Source organism: Scyliorhinus torazame, chromosome 23, assembly GCF_047496885.1.
Source record: "Scyliorhinus torazame isolate Kashiwa2021f chromosome 23, sScyTor2.1, whole genome shotgun sequence".
In the NCBI taxonomy this organism is placed as follows: domain Eukaryota; kingdom Metazoa; phylum Chordata; class Chondrichthyes; order Carcharhiniformes; family Scyliorhinidae; genus Scyliorhinus; species Scyliorhinus torazame.
This window is the reverse complement of record NC_092729.1, coordinates 68,319,982-68,343,971: the sequence shown is the minus strand read 5'-3', so window position 1 is coordinate 68,343,971 and position 23,990 is coordinate 68,319,982. Positions and strand designations below refer to the sequence as shown.

Sequence of the window (23,990 nt, the reverse complement as noted above, 5' to 3'; positions counted from 1 at the left end):
CGCCAAAGCCAACATATCCGTCTTGAGCTGCATTTACCCGCATTGTTTTCAGAGTCACAATCATCCAGGCAAGCGGTGAATATTCCTCAAACACTTGGTGTGTGTCCATGAAGCTGATCGACAGGGTTTGGCGAGCCAGAAAATGTGAAACTCTCTCCAGATTTCATTATATCTGGCCTGCTTTTTTTCAACTACAGTGTTGATCCGGCTGGTCCAATGAAGCCTTTGGTCAATTGGAGCCCGGGAGATGTTCATGAAATCTGACTGGGACAATCGTGCCATTTATTACGATCATGATGTGCAGATGCAGGTGTTGGACTGTGGTGAAAACAGTGAGAAGTCTGACAACACCAGGTTAAAGTCCAACAGGTTTGTTTGGAATCAGTAGCTTTCATAGCATAGCTCCTTCATCAGACCTTCCATTACGATCATGGATTAGACACAAACAATGGCTAAGATACTGGACACGAACGCCAATAATTTGTTTTAATTTTCTAAGACTGTAAGGAAAGTCTACCTGTCCTCGGGGGCTATCTCAGCAAACGGAGGACGTGGCACATTGGAATAATAATCCAGAAACCGAGGGGAGTTCTCTGGGGCCCAAGTGCGAATCTCACCACGGCAGATGGTGATATTTGATTTCAATAATAATCTGCCATTAAAAGTCTAATGATGACAATTAAACCATTGACGATTGTCGCAAAACCCCCATTTGGTTCACTAATATCGTTTAGGGAAGAAAATCTGCCGTCCTCACATGGTGTGGCCTACATGTGACTCCAGAGTAACAGCAATGTGGTTGACTCTGACAATACTCTTTGAAATAGCCGAGCAGATTACTCAGTGAAAGGGCAATGTGCGATGCTCAATCAACACTGGTCCAACGAGCGAAGTCCAGATCCCATGAAAGAATAAATAAAGAATAAAATGTATTACCAACACAATTTATTTCATATAACACAAGAAAATAAAGTACAATTCCCGTTTAAACATTGCTAATTAATACAGTGACACAATAATCCTGAACTATGATCTTTATTTTCACTCAAGCAGCAAGAGCATCTCAGATTCCAAAGGACATTAAACTGCAGTTAGCGTTCAGGAATATTAATGTGTTGAGATATATCGAACACCCCACTTTGAAGAGATCTTTTGAGACTGTGGAAAGAAATGATCTGACACCCTGCCAGAATAATGCAGAATATCTGAATGTTCAAATATTCAAATATTCAGAAACCTTACCAACTCACCTTCCAGCTAAAAGTAACTTTCTTGAAGCCGGTAACAACTGACTGCTTCAACTCTTGGGTTGAACTTTATAACATTATTAAAGTCAACACCTTGTCTCTATTTAACTGCTCCACGGGGAACGCTTTTAAAATACATAAAACCCATTAGCCCAAACCTATACAATGTTTTAATTAGACTTTCGGAGCAACAAGCTTAGCTGCCATGCATCCAGGGTGTTTAAAACACTACTGCAGCAATCAAGCAAACACTAACCCAGACATTTACCCCTTACTGCACCAAATGCCTATAATACAATGCGGGTGAAATGTCTACGTTCACCACATCTTCCCTTAACAATGATCTAGCAATATAAAACGTTGACTTCATTTTTTAAAGTCTTTCAACGGAATATATTTCCCATTACTTAACACAACTAATGTTCGTTAAGGCGCATATATTACATTTAAGCATGCAAGTATCTCAATTTCAGTCTTTGTTCTCCTCCTTCGAACATTCCAATCTTCTCCATATCAGATTCGTGATGCAGCATCTGCAATCCCATTTTCTCTTCCTGATTAATGTATAGAACATAGAACATCACAGATTATCATAGAATTTACAGTGCAGAAGGAGGCCATTCGGCCCATCGAGTCTGCACCGGCTCTTGGAAAGAGCACCCTACACAAGGTCAACACCTCCATCCTATCCCCATAACCCAGTAACCCCACCCAACACTAAGGGCAATTTTGGACACTAAGGGCAATTTCGCATGGCCAATCCACCAAACCTGCACATCTTTGGACTGTGGGAGGAACCCGGAGCACCCGCAGGAAACCCACGCAGACACGGGAGGAACTTGCAGACTCCGCACAGACAGTGATCGAGCGGGGAATCGAAACTGGGGCCCTGGCGCTGTGAAGCCACAGTGCTACCCAGTTGTGCTACCGTGCTGCCCTTTTCAAGTGTTAAAATATAATTTGTCAGTTAAATGATTGCAGCAATAATCTCTATCTAAACAGTCTTGGATTTCTATTCTTTAATTTTCCAAACATTTTCATGGATACTGTACGTACATTGTACCTGTATGTCCCAAAAGTATTTATTCTGGCCACAGCTGTAACCTAGTTCGGAAGCCGGCAGAGAGGCAATGCATCTCCCCCTCCCCGCACCCCGCTCCCACCACCGGAGCTAATTCAAGATGCTGGACTTTAGGAAGGAGATGAATGTTTTAACGAGTTGGCACTAAACATGTAAAGGGAGGCTTTCAGGAATGAGGAGGTTCAATTATGTGGGTAAGTTTGATTTTATTTATTGGAGGGATGTGGGCTGCGCTCGGCGGAGCAAACTATGATGTCGCGCCCGTATCTCTGTTTTACGTTATTTCCAGTTAAGAGGCAAGTTTATTGATATATTAGATAATGTGTTCCTGTCCAAATCAAAGCTGACCGGACCTCCGAATGTCATGTCCCGCTTCAATGAATTGATTCTGCATACACCACGTAAATGGTGCCAGGACTAATCCTGACGAGACACTTTGACCGTGTTCTGGTAAACAGAACCACACCAGACCATGACATTGTGAAAGTTTGGGGCATTTATTGAGAACCTCAACGATAAGTGTCGTTTCAAAACATAGTTGCAGCAAATTACAAATCTTCAAATCACCTCAAGTAAGTATAACTGTAAAAAAAAACTTCCGCCGCAATAGACATGAGCAAATGTCTACTCAGAAACAATGAATCGATCAAAGCACCTTAAATAACTATAACTGGAGAACATAGGCGTCCCCAAAAATAAACAATGAGTGCGATTGTAATGGACATTGGTTCTTAAACTTCAATGTGCTTAGAACAGCCTGGTCTTTCAACAGAAAGGACTATCTTGTGGAGGAAGGGAGCAATCCCATAATTCTCAAAGGACAGAAACTCATTGCAATCAGTGGAAGGGATTAATTCCCAGTCCGTATGTATCATCTGATTACACTCTCCAGATTTGCCTTCTGCCATTCAGCTCAGGTGTGACTCAGCATTGTATTGGAGTGAAATCTATCAGCAAAAGGAGGACATCAATGTTCCTGGAACTTCCTAAATCCATTTTAATTCCCACAACACAATGAGAGAAATGGTCCTTGAGAAGAAGCTTCCTTTTCCCACAATCTCCGCTTTTACTACCTGAGTGCATGATGGGCTCCGTGCCGACTCTATCAATTGTGCAAACTATAATATGCTGATTAGCAGAGAGGTCACATTCTCGGACCCGGTAGAAGGCAGCATGCTGCGACGCGGAGGCAGTGACACAGTCCCAATGCTCTCAGAGTTGTAAATTGGAAAGAGCTGTCCGCTCCAGCTCCAGGTCCGCAGAAGCATAGTACGATCCAACCTGTGATGCACGTGTTGTGTTCTGGTCAGTGCACCTCAGTAGAGACACGTTGCTCTTAAAGTTGGAAGAGCACAGCTGCTCCTTTGCTCTGAATGTAAAGTAATGAGAATAGCTATGATTCAGTTGAGGAGAGAAAATCGAAAGGTGATCAGTTTGTGGTGGTTACAATGTTAAACCTATTTCATAAGGTAGAGGCAGATACGCCATTAGCTCTGATTGGAGAATCTATACAGCAGAAGACATTACTCTAACGATAGTCTATCCAGAAATTAAATTGAGAAACTGAAAATTGGGAACTCGTTGACTCAAAGGACTCTTGTTGGAGGAGGTCAATTGGAGACAATTTTGGATGTTTCAATATTCTTAGCTACTGCCATTAATATTTATGGAGCAGAGGAAGTTACACAGAACAGATTGAATTCAATATCAGCAACACAGAGAAGCAGAATGTCCCCAGGCCCCTAATAGATTCAATAAAGGAGTGGAGATGAACGTCTCGAGAAGTTTGATCTCTCTCTGAATACCTCCGGGTAAACAACGAGTTTCCTTTGACAATATTGATTTGGGTAGCATGTTGCTTGTCATTGGGCAGCTAAGTCCTGGATTTCTTGCGGAGGGTGCAGGATCCCTGCCAATGCCCTACAGCTTCACCGTTGCGTAGATTGTTGTCTCGTCGCCCTGAGCTTGCACGATGCCTCGCTGACGCTGGGCCTGAAATAAAGATTGAAATGGGTCAGAAGTTCTGTCAATTGTTTGAAAGTCTTAGGTAAGTTCCGCAGAATTCTTTTCGGACACCAAGGTGGCACAAGAGTGTCAAACATTCAACAGCAAGGTGGAACAGTTGTTACTGGGGAAATTGGCTCAATGCTAAATATTCACAACTGGAGAAACAGCAACACATCTTCCGACTAGCCAATTACCACACTCTGAACTCAACATTGACTTCAACAACTTCATCCAATGAACTTTCGCCCTCCATCTTGGAATTCAACCAGGAAAAGTGTGAGGTGCTGCACTCTGGGAGGACTCACAGGAATGGGAATGCACAATGGATAGTACACCTCTAGGAAGTACAAAGGGCCAGAAGAGTCTTGGTGTGAAGATAGATGTATTGCTGAAGGCAAAACAACGGGTAGGTGAGGTGGGTAATAGCAGACATGGGATACTTGTCTTTATTAGCCGAGGCAGAAAATATACGAGCAGGGAGATTCTGATGGACCTGGACAAAATGCTCATTAGGCCACAGCTGCAGTACAGCGTGCAGTTCCGGTCGTCACACGATAGGAAGGCTGTGAAGACAAGAACAGGAGGATCTTTCCTCGGCCGAAACGTTTGAACTTTGTAGAGAGAGTGTTTAGGCTTGGGCTGTCCTCCTTAGAGCAGAGAATGCTGGGCGGAGGGCGAGGGGGGTGCGCCACACGTGTATAGCTATGAGGGCAGAGATAGATTAGGTAAGAAGAATAATTACCCCTAGTAGAGGGATCAAGAGCCTGGAGCAGGAGATGTAAGTTTAGAAACAGGACATTTAGTGCGTATTTGAGGCAAGTCGTTTTTCGTCCAAAGGGAAGTGAATCTGAAAGTACGGTAAAGGCACAGTAAGGAGTCTTACAACACCAGGATAAAGTACAACAGGTTTGTTTCGATGTCACTAGCTTTCGGAGCGCTGCTCCTTCCTCAGGTGAGTGAAGAGGCATGTTCCAGAAACACATATATAGACAAATTCAAAGATGCCAAACAATGCTAGGAATGCGACCATTAGCAGATGGTTAAATCTTTACAGATCCAGAGGTGGGGTAACCCCAGGTTAAAGAGGTGTGAATTGCATCAAGCCAGGACAGTTGGTAGGATTTTGCAGGCCAGAGAGGGTGCATACCAGAACAGCAGGCGATCGAACCTGGGGCTCTGGCGCTGTGAAGCCACAGTGCTCATCACTTGTGCTGTCGTGCTGACTCGACAGAGAAAGAACATTATTCGACGTGATAAGTGGTGGTAAGAAGCCACATCCCGCCGTCCAGGCCTCAAAGGGACACATCCTGATAGAGGGAAACGGGGCTCGAGAATCAATCGTCACAAGTTCATGACGGTGGAAGACACCAGTGGGATGCCAGAGCTCCAGGAGTCCAGGGGGCAGAGGTGAGTGCAGTGACCATTACTAAGGAGAAGGTTCTGGGGAATGTGAAAGGTCTAAAGTTGGATAAGTCACCTGGGCTGGATGGACTACACCCCACGGTTCTCAAAGAGATAGCTGAGGAGATTGTGGAGGCATTGGTGATGATCTTTCAGGAATCACTGGAGGCAGGAAGGGTCCCAGAGGACTAGAAGGTGGCTAATATAACACCACTGTTTAAGGAGGGAGCGAGGCAGAAGATGGGAAATTATAGGCCGGTTAGCCTGACTTCGGTCATTGGTAAGATTTTGGAGTTTGTTATTAAAGCTGAAACCACAGAGTACTTAGAAGTGCATGGTAAAATAGGACTGAGGCAACACGGCTTTGTCAAAGGGAGTTCGTGTCCGACAAATCTGTTAGAGATCTTTGAGGAGGTAACAAGCAAGTTAGACAAAGGAGAATCAGGGACGCCACTTATTTAGATTTCCAGAAGGACTTTGACAAGGTGCCGCACATGAGACTGTTAAATAATTTAAAAGCCCATGGTGTTAAGGGTAATATGCTGGCGTGGATAGAGAATTGGCTGACTGGCAGAAGGCAGAGAGTGCGGATAAAGGGGCCTTTTTCAGAATGGCAGCCGGTGACTAGTGGTGAGCCTCAGGGGTCTGTACTGGGACCACAACTTTTTACAATATACATTAATGATCTGGGAGAAGATAGTGATCAGTGTTGCTCAGTTTGCAGATGATACAAAGATCTGTAGAGGGACAGGTAGTATTGAGGAAGCAATGGGGCTGCTGAAGGACTTGGACCAGCAAGGACAGTGGGCAATGAAGTGGCAAATGAAATACCATGTAGAAAGGTGTGAGGTTATGCACATTGGAAGGAGTCATCTAGTGATAGACTATTTTCTAAATGGGAAGATGCTTAGGAAAGCAGAAGCACAAAGGGACTTGGGAGTCCTTTTTCAAGATTCTCGTAAGGTTAACGTGCAGGTTCAGTCGGCAGTTAAGAAGGCAAATGCAATGTTAGCATTCATGTCAAGAGGAGTAGAATATAAGACCAGGGCTGTACTTCTGAAGCTGTATAAGGCTCTGGTCAGACCCCAATTGGAGTATTGTGAGCAGTTTGGGGCACCATATCTAGGGAAGGATGTGCTGGGCCTTGGAAAGGGTCCAGAGGAGGTTCACAAGAATGATCCCTGGAATGAAGAACTTGACGTTTGAGGAACGTTTGAGGTCTCTGGGTCTGTACGCGTTGAAGTTTAGAAGGATGAGAGGGGATTTGATTGAAACGTACCAGATACTGCGAGGCGAGGATAGAGTGGACGTGGTGAGGATGTTTCCACTTGTAGGAAAAACTAGAACCAGAGCACCCCTTCTCAGATTAAAGGCACGATCCTTTAAAATAGAGATGAGGAGGAATTTCTTCAGCCAGAGGGTGGTGAATCTGCGGAACTCTTTGCCGCAGAAGGCTGTGGAGGCCAAATCACTGAGTGTCTCTAAGACAGAGATAGATAGGTTCTTGATCAATAAGGGGATCAGGGGTTATGGAGAGAAGGCAGGAGAATGGGAATTAGAAAAATATCAGCCATGATTGAATGGCGGAGCAGACTCGATGGGCCGAGTGGCCTAATTCTGCTCCTATGTCTTGTGGTCTTATGGTCTTATGACAACGAATGGAATAGGATCAGGAATAGGCCATTCGGTTCCTCCAGCCTGCTCCTCCATTCGAGAGGAGCGGGGTGATCTGATTGCCCCCTTACCTCCACTTCCTGACTGCCCCCGGCCCCGCCCCACCACCCCTCGACTCTCTTGTCTTTCAGAAATAAATGTAACTCAGTCGCGAATATATTCAATATCCAAATGTCTACTGCTCTCTGGGGGAGAACATTCCAGTTTCTAATGACCCTGTGAGAGACAGCATTCCTCCTTATCTCCGGATACAGTGTTGGACTCCTTATTATGAACCTGTGCATCCAACCTCCGACCCCCAGAATTTAGATACCACACTAGTTGAAGCACTGTCTTGCAGCCACCCTATCACGCTGCACCTCATCCATACACAGCGCACCCCTGCACGCAGACAGTTCGATGCTTTTTTTAATATAAATTTAGAGTACCCAATTATTTGTTTCCAATTAAGGGGCAACTTAGCGTGGCCAATCCACCCACCCTGCACATCTTTAGGTTATGGGGGCGAAACCCATCCAAATACGGGGTGAATGTGCAAACTGCATGCGGCCAGTGACCTGGAGCCGGAATCGAACCCGGGACCTCCGCGCCGTGAGACAGAAAGGCTAACCTACTGCGCCACCGTGTTAGCCCAGAACGTTGCATGTTAAAGACACCTCTCATTTTGTAAACACACTGGGTACAGGCCTGATTTGGTTAACCGGTCCTCATCAGCCTTATCCCCTTTACCCCAGAGTTGTGTTCGTGAACGTTCCCTGAACTGCCTTCCATGCAATTATGTCCATCCTGAAGTTAGGTACAAGAAACTGGGCAGGTGTGATCTTGGGCGGCATGGTATCACAGTGGTTAGCATCTTGCTCCACAACGCCTGGGCCCCAGTTTCGATTCCCGATTTGTGTCACTGTCTGTGCGGACCTGTGCGGAGTCTGCACGTTCTCCCCGTGGCTGCGAGGGTTTCCTCCGGGTGATCCGGTTTCCTCCCACACGTCCCGAAAGACGTGCTTGTTAGGAGAATTCGACATTCTGATTTCTCCCTCTGTTTACCCGAAGGGGCGCCGGAATGTGGCGACTAGGGGCTTGTCACAGTAAATTCATTGCAGTGTTGATGTAAGCCTACTTGTAAAAATAAAGAGTATTATTATTGCCAATGCACAGTACAATTAGAATTTTGCTTCGAGGTTAATGGTCGGGAGAACTTGACATTCATGGTGGGCTCAATGATTGTTGGTGCAGGACATTAGGTGTTCACGCCTGCTCAATGAAAACAATAGAAACATGCATGTTCATATGATAAAATTTTCTGTTCTCTACACAGCTGCAATAATTAGAAATACACGTTCAATCCACTCCATGCCCTGTAAAGGGCAGCTTAACACATCACTGTTCGATAATTCTCTATTTACTGAGGATCAGCTGTCTAACATATTTAGACAAATTCATATCCGTTCGATTCTCTTAGCTCCATAAAGTTCGGTGGCATGTTGAAGACAAATCAAAATATGATGGACACAGCATGTATTGTAATGAACATCTATTGAGGGGAAAGAGAATTATTGTGTGCAAACGCAAGAAAAGGTTCAGTGATGCAAGGCAGCACGTTATTTGATAAAGAATGAACGAAATAAAAAGAGCATCAAAGAATACACTTTTCAAACACTCACATATTCTCTCTTACAGATACATAAACAGATACATTCTAAGTTACATACGAAAACACAAACACATTCTCCCGCAGGTGCACACAAAGACACGCACATTCAACTCCTTATGAAGTTGAAAAACAGTAATGTCGCCACAGTGCCAGTTCACTTCAGGCTGCTTTCCCCTTTGAGGGGCTGGCTGGTGGTGATGTAACCTGAACTTCACCACGCCTCAGGCGGAGGACGACGTTGAGAATGTGGTGCCTTCATGAATGGGGTCAGTCTGAACTGGAATTCAACGAACGCTGTTGGCCTTGCTCACTAAATACACACTCAAGCATGTACACACCACATCTCACACACACTCTTCAATGGACACACACTCCCACAAATACACATTCAAGCACGCACACACTCACTCTTACACTCTCGCACACAAACATTCTCCCACAAATACACACTAAACCACATGCACTTTCTCTTGGGCACACAGGTAAACTACACACACTCTATATTACACACAGACAAACAGACACCACCAGTCAAACACACACTCATCCTCACGAACACTCAGACACACCCACGTAGACACACTGAAACATACACACGTTCACCCTGTCACACGCTCAAGCACGCACAATATCACTCGCATACAGACTCAAGCACACACACTCATGCACTCACAAACTCTTCCTCGCAAACACACATGCAAGCACACACACTGCCCCTAACACGCACCTGCAGACACAGACACTCCCTGACACACTCAAAAAACATACTCTCCCTAGCACACAAACTCAAACATACTCTCCCTGACACGTCCAGATGCAAACTCAGACACCCCCACTCACATACTCGAACGCACATACAGGCTCCCTCCTCCACACACACACAACTCAAACATACCCACTCAAACATACTACACTATCCCTCACGCACACACGAAGGCACACATATACCCTCACATCCACCCCCACCAGGTGCACAATCTCGCGCGCACATACTCTCCCACACACACAAGTCGCATGCATCCCCCCTCACATACACCCTCAGAGCCAATTAGAACTTACCTTATTACTCTCCGGCTCAGGTTGTAGGTTAAGAACAGCATCTAAACGAAACAAAACAATTTGAAAACAACACATTGACGATTCAACTCTCAGAATATTTGACCATTCATTAATGAGTTGCATGTGACCTTTAGGTCTGTTGTGTGACTATTTAAAAAAAAAAGAATATTAAATACAGCGATTTGTGACCAATTAGCTTTCCAAATAATATATAAATGAAATTCGTTCTTTTTTTCTTTTAAATAATCTCATTTTTAATTCACACTTAGTTTATTTGTGACATTAATTTTAATGTTCTCTGGGTTTGCTCTGATCCACAATCAGCCACATCCTTCTGTGATTTCTCCATGAAAATACTCTCAAAAAGTTGAAGAACTGTGGTCATTAACCCTTCAGCCTTCCATTACCACTAATAGAATTATGCAGCAATGCGAACCTGCCATGACCATCCATGCACAGATTTTAGATTCACTCAATTGTTCAGATATATTTAGTTTGACCATTTTGCTATCTGTTGACCAACATTGAAGTCAACACTCCATTCCTGCCCAAGGCTGGTTGTTTATTTAGCTTCACTTTCTATGTTTTTCAGTTCCACCCTTTCAGAATAAAACCACTTTCGAGTTTATTTTCAGCAATGTTAACTTTTGTTGCTACATTTAATGATACACTGCTCTCCAAGGACCCTTCACATGCATGATCCAATTACACCACAATATACTATTGTATATTGATGTCAATCAGAGACCCAGCTGAATTGATCACTAGCACATTCAATGCTTTTTCTGGATCACCTATACTAACTGGGACTTAGAGAAAGATGGCCAATGTCAATTAGAACAGTGCAGCTGATCCATTAGCTTATACCTGACAACGGTGCTACAATTGTGCCGGGAATCTCTGCACTTACATATTCATGAGGTGACAACAGATATCTGAACACAAAGGACAATTCTTGCTGTAAGAATGGAAATCTGAACTCACATGTAACAGGTTCATCGCTTTGGTCGGCAGGAGACACTGTGTCCCTTCAAGTAACAGAAAAAAAACATTCAATCCTCTTCATCTGGTATCACCCCAGGTGATAGATTCTCTGTTATTGAATGAGATGTAGGGATTATTCCGGTGTATTGTGTAAATACGCTACAATTGGAATGGCCAAGAAATGTTTCTGTGTCACGGCTTCAGCCCATAACTGAAATTTAAATACATCAGTTGAAGGGTTGTGTTTGGACATGTGTGCGCGAAAACATTTTTGAATGTGCATGTGTGTCGGTGCTTGAGGGTGTGCATGTTGTGTGCATATATGAGTTTCAGTGTGAGTGAGAGCCTGAGATTATATTGAATTGTGTGTGTGTGTTTGTGCACGCGCACGCGCACTGGCGGGTTTGTGTGTCTTGTGGTGAGTCTGAGTGCTACTGTGTGTGCATGTGCGTGTTTCCGTGGGTGTGTCCCTGTGTCAGTATTTAAGTGCGGGTGTTTATGTAAAAATTTTGTGCGTTCTTGAAGCTCTGCCTGCGATTATGTTGACGGTCTGATTATGTGTGTATAGGTATGCGTGTATGTGAGAAAGAGAGTGTGTGTTTGAGTGTGTCACTATGTCAGTGGTATGTGCGTTTGGATGCTGTGCGGATGTGTGACTGCGCATGTGCGTGTGTGTATGTGTGTGACAGTGATTTGTGAGTGTGTGAGTGGTGTATGAGTGTGCATAGCCATAGAATCATAACGTTATACTGTACAGAAAGGCCTTTCAGCCTATCTCATCTGCGGTGGCCAAGCCTATCTTTTCGAATCAGATTTTCCACCACTTGGCCCATAACCTTGTCTCCTTGAATCAGAAGTGTTCATCTAAATACTCATTTTCTGTTCCATATGTCTTTGCCACCATCACACATTCAGACAATGAGTTCAAAACTCCGACCACCCCATGGGTAAAAAAGTTTTATTCCTCACATCCCCAATAAACCACATGCCCCTTACTTTAAACTATCCCCCATCGCAATTGATGCCTTAACCAAGGGGGAACGTTTCTTCCTGTCTACACTATATGCACCCCTCATAATTCTATACATTTACATGCCCGTCCTTAGCCTGCTGCAATGTCCACTGAAGCCCAGCGCAAACAGGAGGAACAACACCATCTTACGATTAGGCACGTTGCAGCCTTCTGGACTTAACATCTTCTGACTGTGAGCTCTTCTTGCAACTTCACTCACGTTTTTTTAAATTTATGTCAACGTATTTACATTTATTCATCCCTCAGTGCAATCAGTTCCATGGAACACGAGCCACGTCTCCCGCTCTTCATAACTAAAACTCCCCAGCCCAGGCAACAACCTGGTAAATCCCCTCCCAGAAAAATGACAAGTTTCCCTTGTCCTCACTCGCCCCTCCGTCCGCCACCCTCCACATTCAAAGGATTATCATCAGCCAGTTCTGCTAACTCCAGCATTATGCCACCGTCAAACACATCTTCCGTTACTCCCCATGTCAGCATTTCGGAGGGCCCGTTCCATCCGGGAGACTGTGGTCTCCCCCAACCCCTAAATACCTCATTCTCTTCCCACTGCACCTCTGCATGCACACAAATGACTAAACGCTCTTTTCAAGTGATGCAGCGCTCACGTGTAACTGGCTTATTGTTTTTGCTGCCCCAATGAAACCTACTCTACATTGGAGAGACTAAACGCAGACTGGGTGACCGCTTTGCAGAACACCATGGGTCCGCCAACAAGTAGGACCCAGACCTTCCTATCGCTGACATTTTAACTCACCGTCCTGCGCTCACGTCCACATGTCCGTCCTTGGCCTGCTACTATGTTCCAGTGAATCCCCGCGCCAACAGGCGGAACAACATATATTCTGATCAGGAACCTTGCAGCCTCCCGGACTTACCACTGAGTTTAACATCCTAAGACTACTAACTCTCTCCTGCACCTTCAACTACATAAAAAAAATTATATCAACGTATTTTCGTTTCTTCCATCGATATGTTCTTTCCGCACCATTGTTCCCCAACCCCCCCTCTGCCTACCCAACTTGGCCTATGCAACTTGTTCCTAGTTGCCCTTTCACACGCTACATACCTGTGTTCTACCATTAATGTATTCTAATCCCTCAATGTGTCACTGTCAGCACCATTATTAACCTTTGTCAACCCTTTTACATTCTTTGATATTACTTCCCATGACATCTCTCTCAATCTCCACATTTCACTGGGGCTCTATCCAGCTCAAATGCCACACGCGCCCCTCCCCCCCCCCACCCCCCCTCCCCACCCCCCCCCCCCCCCCCCACCGACCCTCCATTAATACGTATAAATCTGACCCTATTCCCAGTTCCCCACAGCTTTGACAAAGAGTCATCCAGACTCAAAACATCAACTCCCTTCTCTCTCAACAGAGGCTGTCAGACCAGCTGAGAGTGTCCACAAATTTTCCATTTATGTTTCCGGTCCCAGAATCCACAGTAATTTGCTTTCATCATGGTCAATTTCCTCCACACCATTTTCAGTTCATTCACATCCCTCCTATCATGCGCATGAGTCTGTGTGTCAATGGATGCCTGTGTGAGTGAGTATGTGGTGCGTTTGATGGTCTGAGTGTGTGAATGTGAGTGTGTGGATCGTGTCTGAGTCTGCAATTGTGAGTGTGTGCGTGAGGGAATTTATGTGTGTGATAGTGCACTTGCGAGATTGGTGTGAGTGTGTAGGTAGGAGTGCGGATTGTATTTTCATTCTGCATGTATGAGTGTGAGTATCTGGATTTGTGAGTGCGTGTGTAAATGTGTGTGAGCGAATTTGAGATTCTGAAAGCGTGTGTGTCATGTCGGTACGTGTGGGTGAATGTGACTGTGCATGAGAATTTGTGAGGGTGTGCGCGAGTGTGTGCGTGTGTGAATGTAGGCGTGCTTGTGCTTTTGTGTGTCTGAGTGACTGTGTCACATGTCCGCCCTTGGCCATGAGTGAATGACAGTGAATGAGTGCGAAGGTAAGTGCGTCATTTCGAATGATTGCACGTGCGTGTTGCATCTATGATTTATGAATCGTGTCTCTTTGTGTCATTGTGTTTTCCAGTGTGCGTGTGCCTGGTACATGCTTATTTACATGTAAGTTGCTAAATCTCGTATCTTAAAGACCAATTCACACTGCACCCAGAGAGCACACATTCTTCTAATCATCGAATCGTTCTGAGCATTAGGCTGACCCATGTCACTGAGTATTAGCAGGAATGGTCTCACCTGGTTTGACTGTTCTCTTTTCTTTTCCCTGTGAAGGAAACACACGGGTTAGAAACCGCGAACCAATACTGCGTCTGCAGGAAAGGAAGTTTCATAGAATTTCAAAGAGCAGTGAGGGTCTTTGAGACGCCAGAGCAAATCTAAATATGAATGGAGACTTTCAGGTTGTTTGACTGCTGATTCTGAATCTTAGCGGCATTGTAGCACAGTGGTTAGCACTGCTGCCTCCCAGCGACAGGGACCCAGGTTCAATTCCGGCTTCGAGGACTGTCTGCGTGGGGTTTCCATTATTTCCCCGTTTTGCGTGGGCTGTTCCGGATGTTCCGCTTTTCCTCCGACCGTCCAAAGCTGTGCAGGTCAGGTGGGTTTGCCATGCTAAATTGCCCCTTACTATCCAAAAGTTTAGATAGGATGAATGGGTTACAGAGATGGGGTGGAGGCATGGGCTTAAGTAGCGTGCTCTTCCTACCGGCCGAAGTAGATTTGATGGGCCCAATGGTCTCTTTCTGCACTGTAGTGTCATGTGAGAGTACCTTTAAGACATGGATGTTTAAGCAATGTACCTTTAAGAAAACAATGATGTCAGAGTGTGGGTGGAGCTGTGCAGTTCAGCCATTTTGCAGTTTAGTTTTGCAGATTGAAAAGAGCTTGGGAGTGTCTGTGTTTGCAGTGAGCTGGATCTCTGCCATGAAAGACTATCTCTGGGTCATTTGGGTGATTTAAACTCATAAGAGTAAAGCCTTTAACCTGATGTGATTCTGTTTAAAGGTGTTAAGTCTCTTGGAAGTTTGAAGGAACATTTTGAGGAATTATTTACTGTTGCAATATTTTCGGAGATATCGTTGAAGTAAGGGGTGTTAAGAGATCAAATGTTTATTTAAGATGTTAAGTTGAGTTCATGGAATAAACATTGTTTTGTGTTTAAAACCCCACGTGTCCATAATTGTAATCCTACTTCTAGGGAACAAGTTGTGTGCTCGAAAAAGCCAAAAATACATTAAAGGGGGAGGTTGTTTGAACTCCATGATACATTTTGGGGTTCTGAAAACGCCTAGCCCATAACAGTAGTGATTCTATAAAAAGTGCCCTGAAGAATTAGTTCACGTCCCATCCAGAGTGATTCCCACTGTCGTGTCAGTGGATGGCACTGTGTGTGATTATTACGACGGTGTAAGTTCAATTTACACGACTAAACAATTTCGTTTGGAGTTTGGGTGAGGGTAATGAATATGAAGGTGTTGACGGAGTGAATTCAGAACTTGGCAGAGGTGGTTATGCAGACAAGGGAGAGCAAGTCATTGGATTCAAAGCTATGTCGAGGGTGCGATTGGAAGTGGGGATGAGAAAGAATAGTTCCTGTTTGGAAGTCCATTTAGGTCAGCGGTATGAGGAATGAATAAATAATTAATGGAATTGAGAGATGTACGGTTTTTAAAAATGATAACATCCCGGCTAGCATTCGGCGAAGAAAACTCTGGTATATTTGTTGGGATGGTAGATTGTTTAAGAGACTTTGAGCAGTAAGATTTATGAACAATAGAAAACATTCAAGTAGAAGAACATTAATTAAACACTTGCAAAAGAATATTGTCTTGATATGTGGGGAAGTTTGCAAAGTGAGGGAATTTCTTCCCGACAGAGGTGTTGGCATGAGCGTCCACTGTGCGAACTGAAACCAGTGTGGGACTCAGTGGAATGACCTGGAAAATTCCAGTGTGGTGGGGGTTTCTATGGGCAAGTGTCCATTGAGCAGTTGGTGCGTCTAATGTAGTGGATGGGTCTAAACGTGGGGCGTGTGGTGATACCAAACTCAATGTCCATTTCAATTGATGTGAGTTACACAATGGCCGATGGCAGTGGGCTAGGAATCAGTGGATTGAAGAATGGTGTGGAGAAGCTGTACCTATTAGACAGCCAAATGCTTCCAGACAAGGAAGTCAATTTCACACATCCCCCAGATTGTCGCTGCGGTGCCCTCAGCCCATTGCAACATCCAGATATTGGGTGAATGATGCCAAGCCATTCGTCACCAGTATAGTCCTTGGCAGTCATTACTTAATCTCAACACTGATTGAACAATTTCCATATATATGTACAAGATTATATTTTACCAACTTGTTGCTGTCTTCCTTTGTCTTTTCGGTCATGTTGCAGATTCCATATCATGTCTTCTTTTAACACCGTGTTTAAAATCACCTCTCTGAACCCACGCTCCTTTGTTCGTAATCTGACAGTGCTGGGGTAGACATTTGCTTTTTTTTTTATCCTCCAAAGCAATATGCACGTTCTGTCGCAAGTGATAGCAAAGTAATACCTGTGCAATATCAGCTGTCTGATTTTGAGTCACCAGCTCAGCCACTCATTTAGCTCTCGTGAACACAGTGCCACTGAATTTTCGAGTAACAGTTGATATTTACTGTTGCCTTCCTCATCCGCACAAGGTTATTTTCTGCTTATGATTCTTCAAGATTCGTCATTGGCTATCTCATCCTTTATGTGATGCTCGACATGCACTACATGTCAGAGACAATTATATAGAACATAGAACATACAGTGCAGAAGGAGGTCATTAGGCACATCGAGTTTGCACCGATCCACTTAAGCCCACACTTCCACCCTATCCCCGTAACCCAATAACCCCTTGGAACCTTTTTGGGTCACTAAGGGCAATTTGTCATGGCCAATCCACCTAATTTGCACGTCTTTGACCTGTAGGAGGAAACCAGAGCAACCGGAGGAAACCCTCGCAGACACGGGGAGAACGTGCAGACTCCGCACAGACTGTGACCCAGCGGGGGCATCGAACCTGGGACCCTGGCACTGCGAAGCCACAGTGCTATCCACTTGTGCTACCGTGTTGCCCAATTGGCTGGATTGTTTAGCGAATTGGCTCATAGTGTTCACGAAGAGGCGACATTCACCTTGGTCGGTGCATGTACTTACCTGTTGTTATACCGAGTATGACCTACCTTTCCGCCAGAGGCAGGCGCCCAGGAGAGCCAGGATGAGTATTAGACCCGCAGCAGAACCAACACCAGCCGCTAGGGGAGCAATAGACTTACTTTCTGAATGAGATAATGGGAGAAAGAACAGAACATTATGAATGAGCATCTTCTACTCAAGGTCAACAATGTGGTACAAGTGTTGGGACACTAATTGAGACGGGAATACTGCAGACACAAACAGTTCCTCCAGGCCAGAGGAAGAGAAAATAAACAGAAGTTGAAAACTAGATGTAGAAACACACAATTATCTAAACGAGGAGGAGATCCTTCGATCCATAACATCTGTGCTGTCGCATTTAATCTCATATTCAATTAGTCTCAATCTCCCACCAAACTGTTTCGTTCTTCATCCTCCATTAACTTTTAATTCAGTATATATTCCAGTTTCCGTTTGAAAGTTACTGAATATGCTTCCCCCAACATTTCTAGCTGCATTCCCCACGTCACAGAAAATGCCTACAGGGGAGACACTATAATAATCTCAGCTCTGCTCGTTTCGTCAATGATGTTCAATCAACATCTCCTGTTTAGACACTCCCTCGCCACTGCACAGACCTTTTGCTTATGTAACCAATCAAAGCTCATTATTATTTTGAAAACTTCCAGTTAAAACGACATTTGGCCGTTTCCCTTCTGCATGTAACATGATATAGCATTTTCTGACCTTGTGATATCTTTTATAATGTTTTTATTTTGGTTTAACATTATTTGGATAATTTGATATTATCAGTCCGTTTTTCCTAGTTTTTAAAAAGTGGGCCACAGTGAAAACTGCTAATCAGCAATGGGGTTCAAATCAATCCATTGATTTTAAGGGGTTTTACGTTTCATTTACACCAGACCGATTGCTCATTTTGACTGTAAGTCATGAGAATCTTCATGGGATACCACCGTGTGCCAACTATCAAACAGATGTTCCATTATTCCCACCTTCTATGTGTGTTACACCTGCGATGCTCACAATCCATTGGGTCAATATTGGAAACCTGCGGAGGGGAAAAATATGTTCCCATGCCCACATACGTTTGAATTGTTAATTACAGTAGCAAGTGTCACCAGGATCGCAGATTGAAATTAATACAGGGCGAAAACTTCAGTAAAATCGGATGGATATATTGACAGCCAATCTCACTTACCTCTAACAGTGATGCTGACAGCGTCACTATGAGGCGAGTATAGGTTTCTTCCATTGATGTTTGCTTCATACTGACAGGTATATTTTCCTATTTTCGAGTGGTCGATATTCTTGATGGCGAAAGTGACAGCATGTCTGTCTTCATCAGGAGGTTTGACACTGACTAAAGGAGGTTCTTCTTGCCTGTATAAGTAAAATGCAATGCCAGGACTTTCCATGGGGCTTGTACAATTCAAAGTGATATCTCCACCCTCACCAACACCATCCAAATCAACTGAGAGATGTGGTTTATGTAAATCTGCAATTAGAAAGAAAGGAACAGTGACGACTGATTGCAAACTCACTACTGACTTGTCGGGAGTGGATTATAATCTGAACTTTGGTAAAACGGCACAATTAAAATGAATACAATCACAGATGCGACGAGGCAGGAGAGTGTAATGAGGAGCGAGGAGGGATGCACTTACAGACGACACAGAGATGTATAATGCGAAGGAAACACAACTGATTAATTTTAATGCAGGAGAACATGAATTGAGTCGTTTCTGTTGGAGGAATGAGGAGAACAAGAGTTTTTTTCATTCATTCATGGGATGTGCGTGTCGCTGGCTCGGCTCATTACCAGCCCTTATTGCCCCTTGACAAGGTGGTGGAGAGCTAACTTATTGAACTAGTGCAGTCTACGTGGTGTACCTACACCCACAGTTCTGTGTGTGCGTGGGTTTCCTCCGGGTACTCCGGTTTCCTCCCACAGTCCAAAGATGTGCAGGTTAGGTGGATTGGCCTTGATAAATTGCCCTTAGTGTCCAAAATTGCCCTTAGTGTTGGGTGGAGGTGTTGACCTTGGGTAGGGTGCACTTTCCGGGGCCGGTGCGGACTCGGTGGGCTGGATGGCCTCCTTCTGCACTGTGGATTCGGTGATAATCTATGCATAATCTAGGACAAAGTTTCGGCACAACATCGTGGGCCGAAGGGCCTGTTCTGTGCTGTATTTTTCTATGTTCTATGTTCGAGAGGCAGGAATGGGCCATCTGGCCGCTCGAGCCTGCTCCGCAATTCAATAAGATAACGGCTAATCTTTTTGTGGACTCAGTTCCACTTAGGCGCCCGCTCATCATAACCCTGAGTTCCTCTACTGTTCAAAAACCTACCTATCGTTTCCTTCACAACATTAAATGCGGTATCCTCATCTGTTGAACTGGACAGGGAATTGGCAGCTTTACAGTGTTTTGAATGTAAAGTAAATGGAGTAGAAAAATGAGGCGCAGAAGGAGGTGGACCTTAAAGCGCGTTGGCATGACATCCTTGAAAGAGACAGATAACTGATATGTGTTCTGGCAATAAGCACATGGAGTAACAAAGGGAGTTCTGCTAAATATTTGTGCAACAATAGTTTTAACTTGTCTCCAATGCTGTGCACCAGACTGTTAAGGAATGCCAGGCCATGGAAATAGCCTTGGAGTACATCAATCGAACGGTCGCAGTGATGAGGGAAATGCGTTATTTATAGAGACTGGAGAATCTGGGATTTTTCTGGACAGTGCAAGAAAGGTTAGGGCAACATTTACAGGAAATAGAATACACCACTTATTTGTTTTGATGAAGTCATTGGGGAGTCGGTGACGATACAGTCATAGAGCAGGCAAACTGACCCTTCCGTCCAACACGTCTATGTCGACCATGACATGTTATTAAAAAAAATATATGTAGCGTACTCAATTCATTTGTTTAAATTAATTGGCAATTTAGCGTGGTCAATCCACCTACCCTGCACATCTGTGGGTTGTGGGGGCGAAACACACGCAACACGGGGAGAATGTGCAAACTCCATACGGACAGTGACCCAGATCCTGGGACCTCGGCGCCGTGAGGCAGCAGTGATAACCACTGTGCCATCGTGCTGCCCCTAAATATCATTATTATTTTTAGATACATTTAGAGTACCCTATTCTTTTTTCCTCCAATTCATGGGCAATTTGGTGTGGCCAACCCACCTACCCTGCACATCTTTGGGTTGAAGGGGTAAAACCTACACAAACACGGCGAGGATGTGCAAACTCCACTCGGACAGTGATCCAGGGCCGGGATCGAACCCGGGTCCTCAGTGCGTGAAATACCATTCAATGCCAATACTATTTAGCAGCACATGGTCCATAGTCAACAATGCCTTGGCGATTGAAGTCCTTGTCCAGATAATTTCGAAAAATCCGAGTGTATCTGCTTCTACCACACTCAGACAGTGTCTTGCATATTTCCACCACCCTTTCGGTGAAATAATGTTTCTTCAGCTCCCTTCTGAGGAATTAATTCCACACCTTGAACATATTCCCTCTGATCTACCATGGGAAAATGTTATTACGATATTGCCTTTCTGTGCCTCTGTATATCTCAATCAGATCGTTCCCTCAACCTCCTTCTACAGGGAAGACAAGCACAGCCTCTCCAGACTGTCCTCATAGCTGAAACTTTCCACCCCAGGCGGCATCTTTCTAAATTTCCTCTGCACCCTCGCCAGTGCATTAGCGCCCTTCCAATCGTGTGGCAACCAGAACTGCACACGGTATTTCATCTGTGGCCAAAGCAATGTTATGTACATTTGGGCAATACCTCCTTGCTCCTTTAGTCTATACGCCGCGTAATGAAGGAAGTCGTTCAGTGTGCATTCTGCACTGCCCTATCTATCCACATTTCGGGATCCATCGACTTTTCAACCAAAGTCTCCTTGCTCCTCCATACTCCCTTGGAAACTACCGTACATTCTGTCTATCCTATCATTATTAGACTTCGTAAAATGCATCCCCGCAGATTATCAGTAGTAAATTCCATCTGCTGTTGTTGTGCCCAACAACGAGTTGATCCGTATCATTCCCAGTCCAAGAATGCCCTCCTCACTGTCAGGGACATCCCCAATGTTCCTGTACCCTGCAAATCTACCAATTACGCCTGCGACATTAACATGCACGTCATTGATGTATGTAAAAAACATTCATCCCTGTAGGACGTTGCTGGCCAAAGGCTTCTTATCAGAAAAACAACAATCCCATCAATGTAGCCAATTGTGAGGTTATTTGGTCGAAGACAAATGGCAAAACAATATAGGCTCAACGGTGCAACTTTTCGCAGATACAGGAGCCGACGGACCTCGGGGCTGAAGTGCATAATTCTCTCAAGGTGGATGGGCATTGAAACTGTGTAAAGAATACTGATAACATCCTCGGGGTCATAAAGACTCATAGAGTATAAAAGCAAGGAAATGATGCTACACCTCTACATATCATTGGTCAGACTCCATTTGGTGTATTGTGTTCCGTTTTGGGCACCTTATTGAAGGATGTTGAAGGCATGGAGAGGGTGCGGAGAGCATTTACTAGAATTATACCAGCAATAAAGGATGTTAGACACAGTGAAAGACCGGAGAAACTGGGCTTGTTCTCCATAAGACTAAGAACAGGAACAGAATTAGGCCACTCGGCCCATCGAGTCTGCTCCGCTATTCAATCATGGCTGATAATTTTCTCATCCCCATTCTCCTGCCTTCTCCCGATAACCCTGATCCCATTATTGATCAGGACCCTGTCAATCTCTGTTTTAAAGAAACTCAGTGACTTGGTCTCCGCAGCATCCCCACCATCGAGCTGAAGAAAATTCTCCTATCTCTTTTTACAGAATATTATTCTTTATTATCACAATTAGGCGTACATTAGCACTGCAATGAAATTACCGTGAAAATCCCATAGTTGCCACATTCCGTCGCCTGTTCGGGTACACAGAGGTTGAATTCATAATGGACTGTTTCCCTAACAGCACACCTTTCGGGACTTGTGGGAGCAAACCGGAGTACCCCGAGGAAATCAACGCAGACCCCACAAGGACAGTGACCCAAGCCGAACCTGGGACCCTGAGCTGTGAAGGAACACTGCTTTCCATTGTCCTATCGTGCTGCCTATGCCGTTAGTCTGAAATTGAGTCTTCTGGATCTTGTTTTTCCTACAAGTGGAAACAGCCACTCTATCCAGGCCTCGCAGTATCCTGTGTTTCAATAAGATCCCCCCTAATCTTTCTAAACTCCAACGACTTCATACCCAGAGACCTAAACCGTTTCTCGTACGACAAGCTCCTCATTCCAGGGATCATTCTTGTGAACCTCCACTGGACCCTTTCCAAGGCCCATCACATCCTTCCTTAGATGCGGGGCCCACAGTTGCTCACAATCCTCCAATGGGGGTCTCATCAGAGCCTTTTACAGCCTCAGAAGTGCATTCCTGGGCTTGAATCCTAGCCCTCACCATATGAATGCTTACATTGCATTTGCGTTCCTAACTGCCGAATGACCCTGCACGTTAAACGTACGAACATCGTGAAAACGGACTCCCAAGTGGCTTGCTGCTTCTGATTTGCGATGCTTTTCCCATGTGGAAAGTAGTCGACCCTCCAGTCCTTCTTCCAAGTTGCATACCTTCACACTTTTCCACATTGTACTCCTTCTGCCACTTCATTGCCCACTCTCCTAGCCTGTCTACGTCTTTAAGCAGCCCCCTTCTTCCTCAATACTACCTGTCCCTTTGCAGATCTTTGCATATCTGCAAACTTAGCAACAGTTCATTCTTCCAGATTGTCAATGTATCGTGTGAAAAGCTGTGCTCCCAGCTCTGATCCCTGAGGCACACGAGTCACTGGAAGCCATCCCGAAAAATATCCCTTTTGCCTGACCCTCAGCCTTCTGCCAGTCTGCCAATCCCCTATCCATGCCGGGTTCGTATCCTTAACACCATGAGCTCTTAACTTTTTGAAGAGTCTGCTATGCGGCACCTTGTTAAAGGCGTTCTAGAAATCTAAATAAATCGCGACCACTGGTTCTCCTTTGCCTAACTTCCTTGTTACATCCTCAAAGAACAGTATTTTCAGCCATGACCTCCTTTTGACAAAGCCGTGCTGACTCAGTCCTATTTTATCATGCACTTCCAAGTACTCCGCTATCTCATCTTAAATAATGGACTATTAAATCATACCAATTACCGAAGTCAGGTTAACCGGCCTATAGTTTCCCGTCTTTGCCTCCATCCCTTCTTAAACAGTGGTATCACATTAGCCATTTTACAGTCCTCTGGGACCGTTCCTGACTCCAGTGATGCCTGAACGATCACCAGCAATGCCTGCACAATATCCTCAGCTATCTCTTTTAGGACCCTAGGGAGTAATCTAACCGGTCCAGGGGACTTATCCACTTTCAGACCTTTCAGTTTCCCCAGAACATTATCTTTAGTAATGGCCACTGCACTCACCCCTTCACCCCGATTCCCCTGAAGCTCTGACATCCCACTGGCGCCTACCACCGTGATGACTGATGCAAAGTGTCAGGTGGATGTGCCTTTAAGAAATGGGTGTTTATCAAATAGCTGCAGCGATGTCAGTGTGTGGTGGAGCTGGGCTGTCTTTCTGTCTCTCACTTTTATTTTGAGCTATAAAGCTGCATTTTGGCTCTGTTTAGTTT

General features: G+C 44.7%; 1 protein-coding gene across 1 annotated transcript; it reads right to left on the bottom strand.

The window, feature by feature from the left end:
• Positions 1-4,248: 4,248 nt before the first annotated feature.
• Positions 4,249-22,973, bottom strand: LOC140399665 (uncharacterized). The gene is made up of 7 exons (XM_072489209.1): positions 22,850-22,973; positions 18,501-18,797; positions 17,329-17,424; positions 14,360-14,387; positions 11,105-11,148; positions 10,121-10,161; positions 4,249-4,320 (listed from the first exon to the last, which is right to left on the bottom strand). Exons 1-7 carry the CDS (start codon positions 22,971-22,973, stop codon positions 4,249-4,251), a joined length of 702 nt encoding a protein of 233 aa, XP_072345310.1.
• Between the last annotated feature and the right edge of the window lie 1,017 nt (positions 22,974-23,990).

What these genes read in the sequence shown, in the direction of transcription:
- LOC140399665 (XM_072489209.1), bottom strand. Translation starts at nt 22,973, where the DNA reads ATGTGGAAAAGTGTGAAGGTATGCAACTTGGAAGAAGGACTGGAGGGT. An exon ending in AGTCCGTTTTCACGATGTTC is followed by an intron (nt 18,798 to 22,849) that starts GTACGTTTAACG and finishes TTCTAATTGCAG; the next exon opens with ATTTACATAAACCACATCTC. An exon ending in CGCCTGCCTCTGGCGGAAAG is followed by an intron (nt 14,388 to 17,328) that starts GTAGGTCATACT and finishes TTTCCTTCACAG; the next exon opens with GGAAAAGAAAAGAGAACAGT.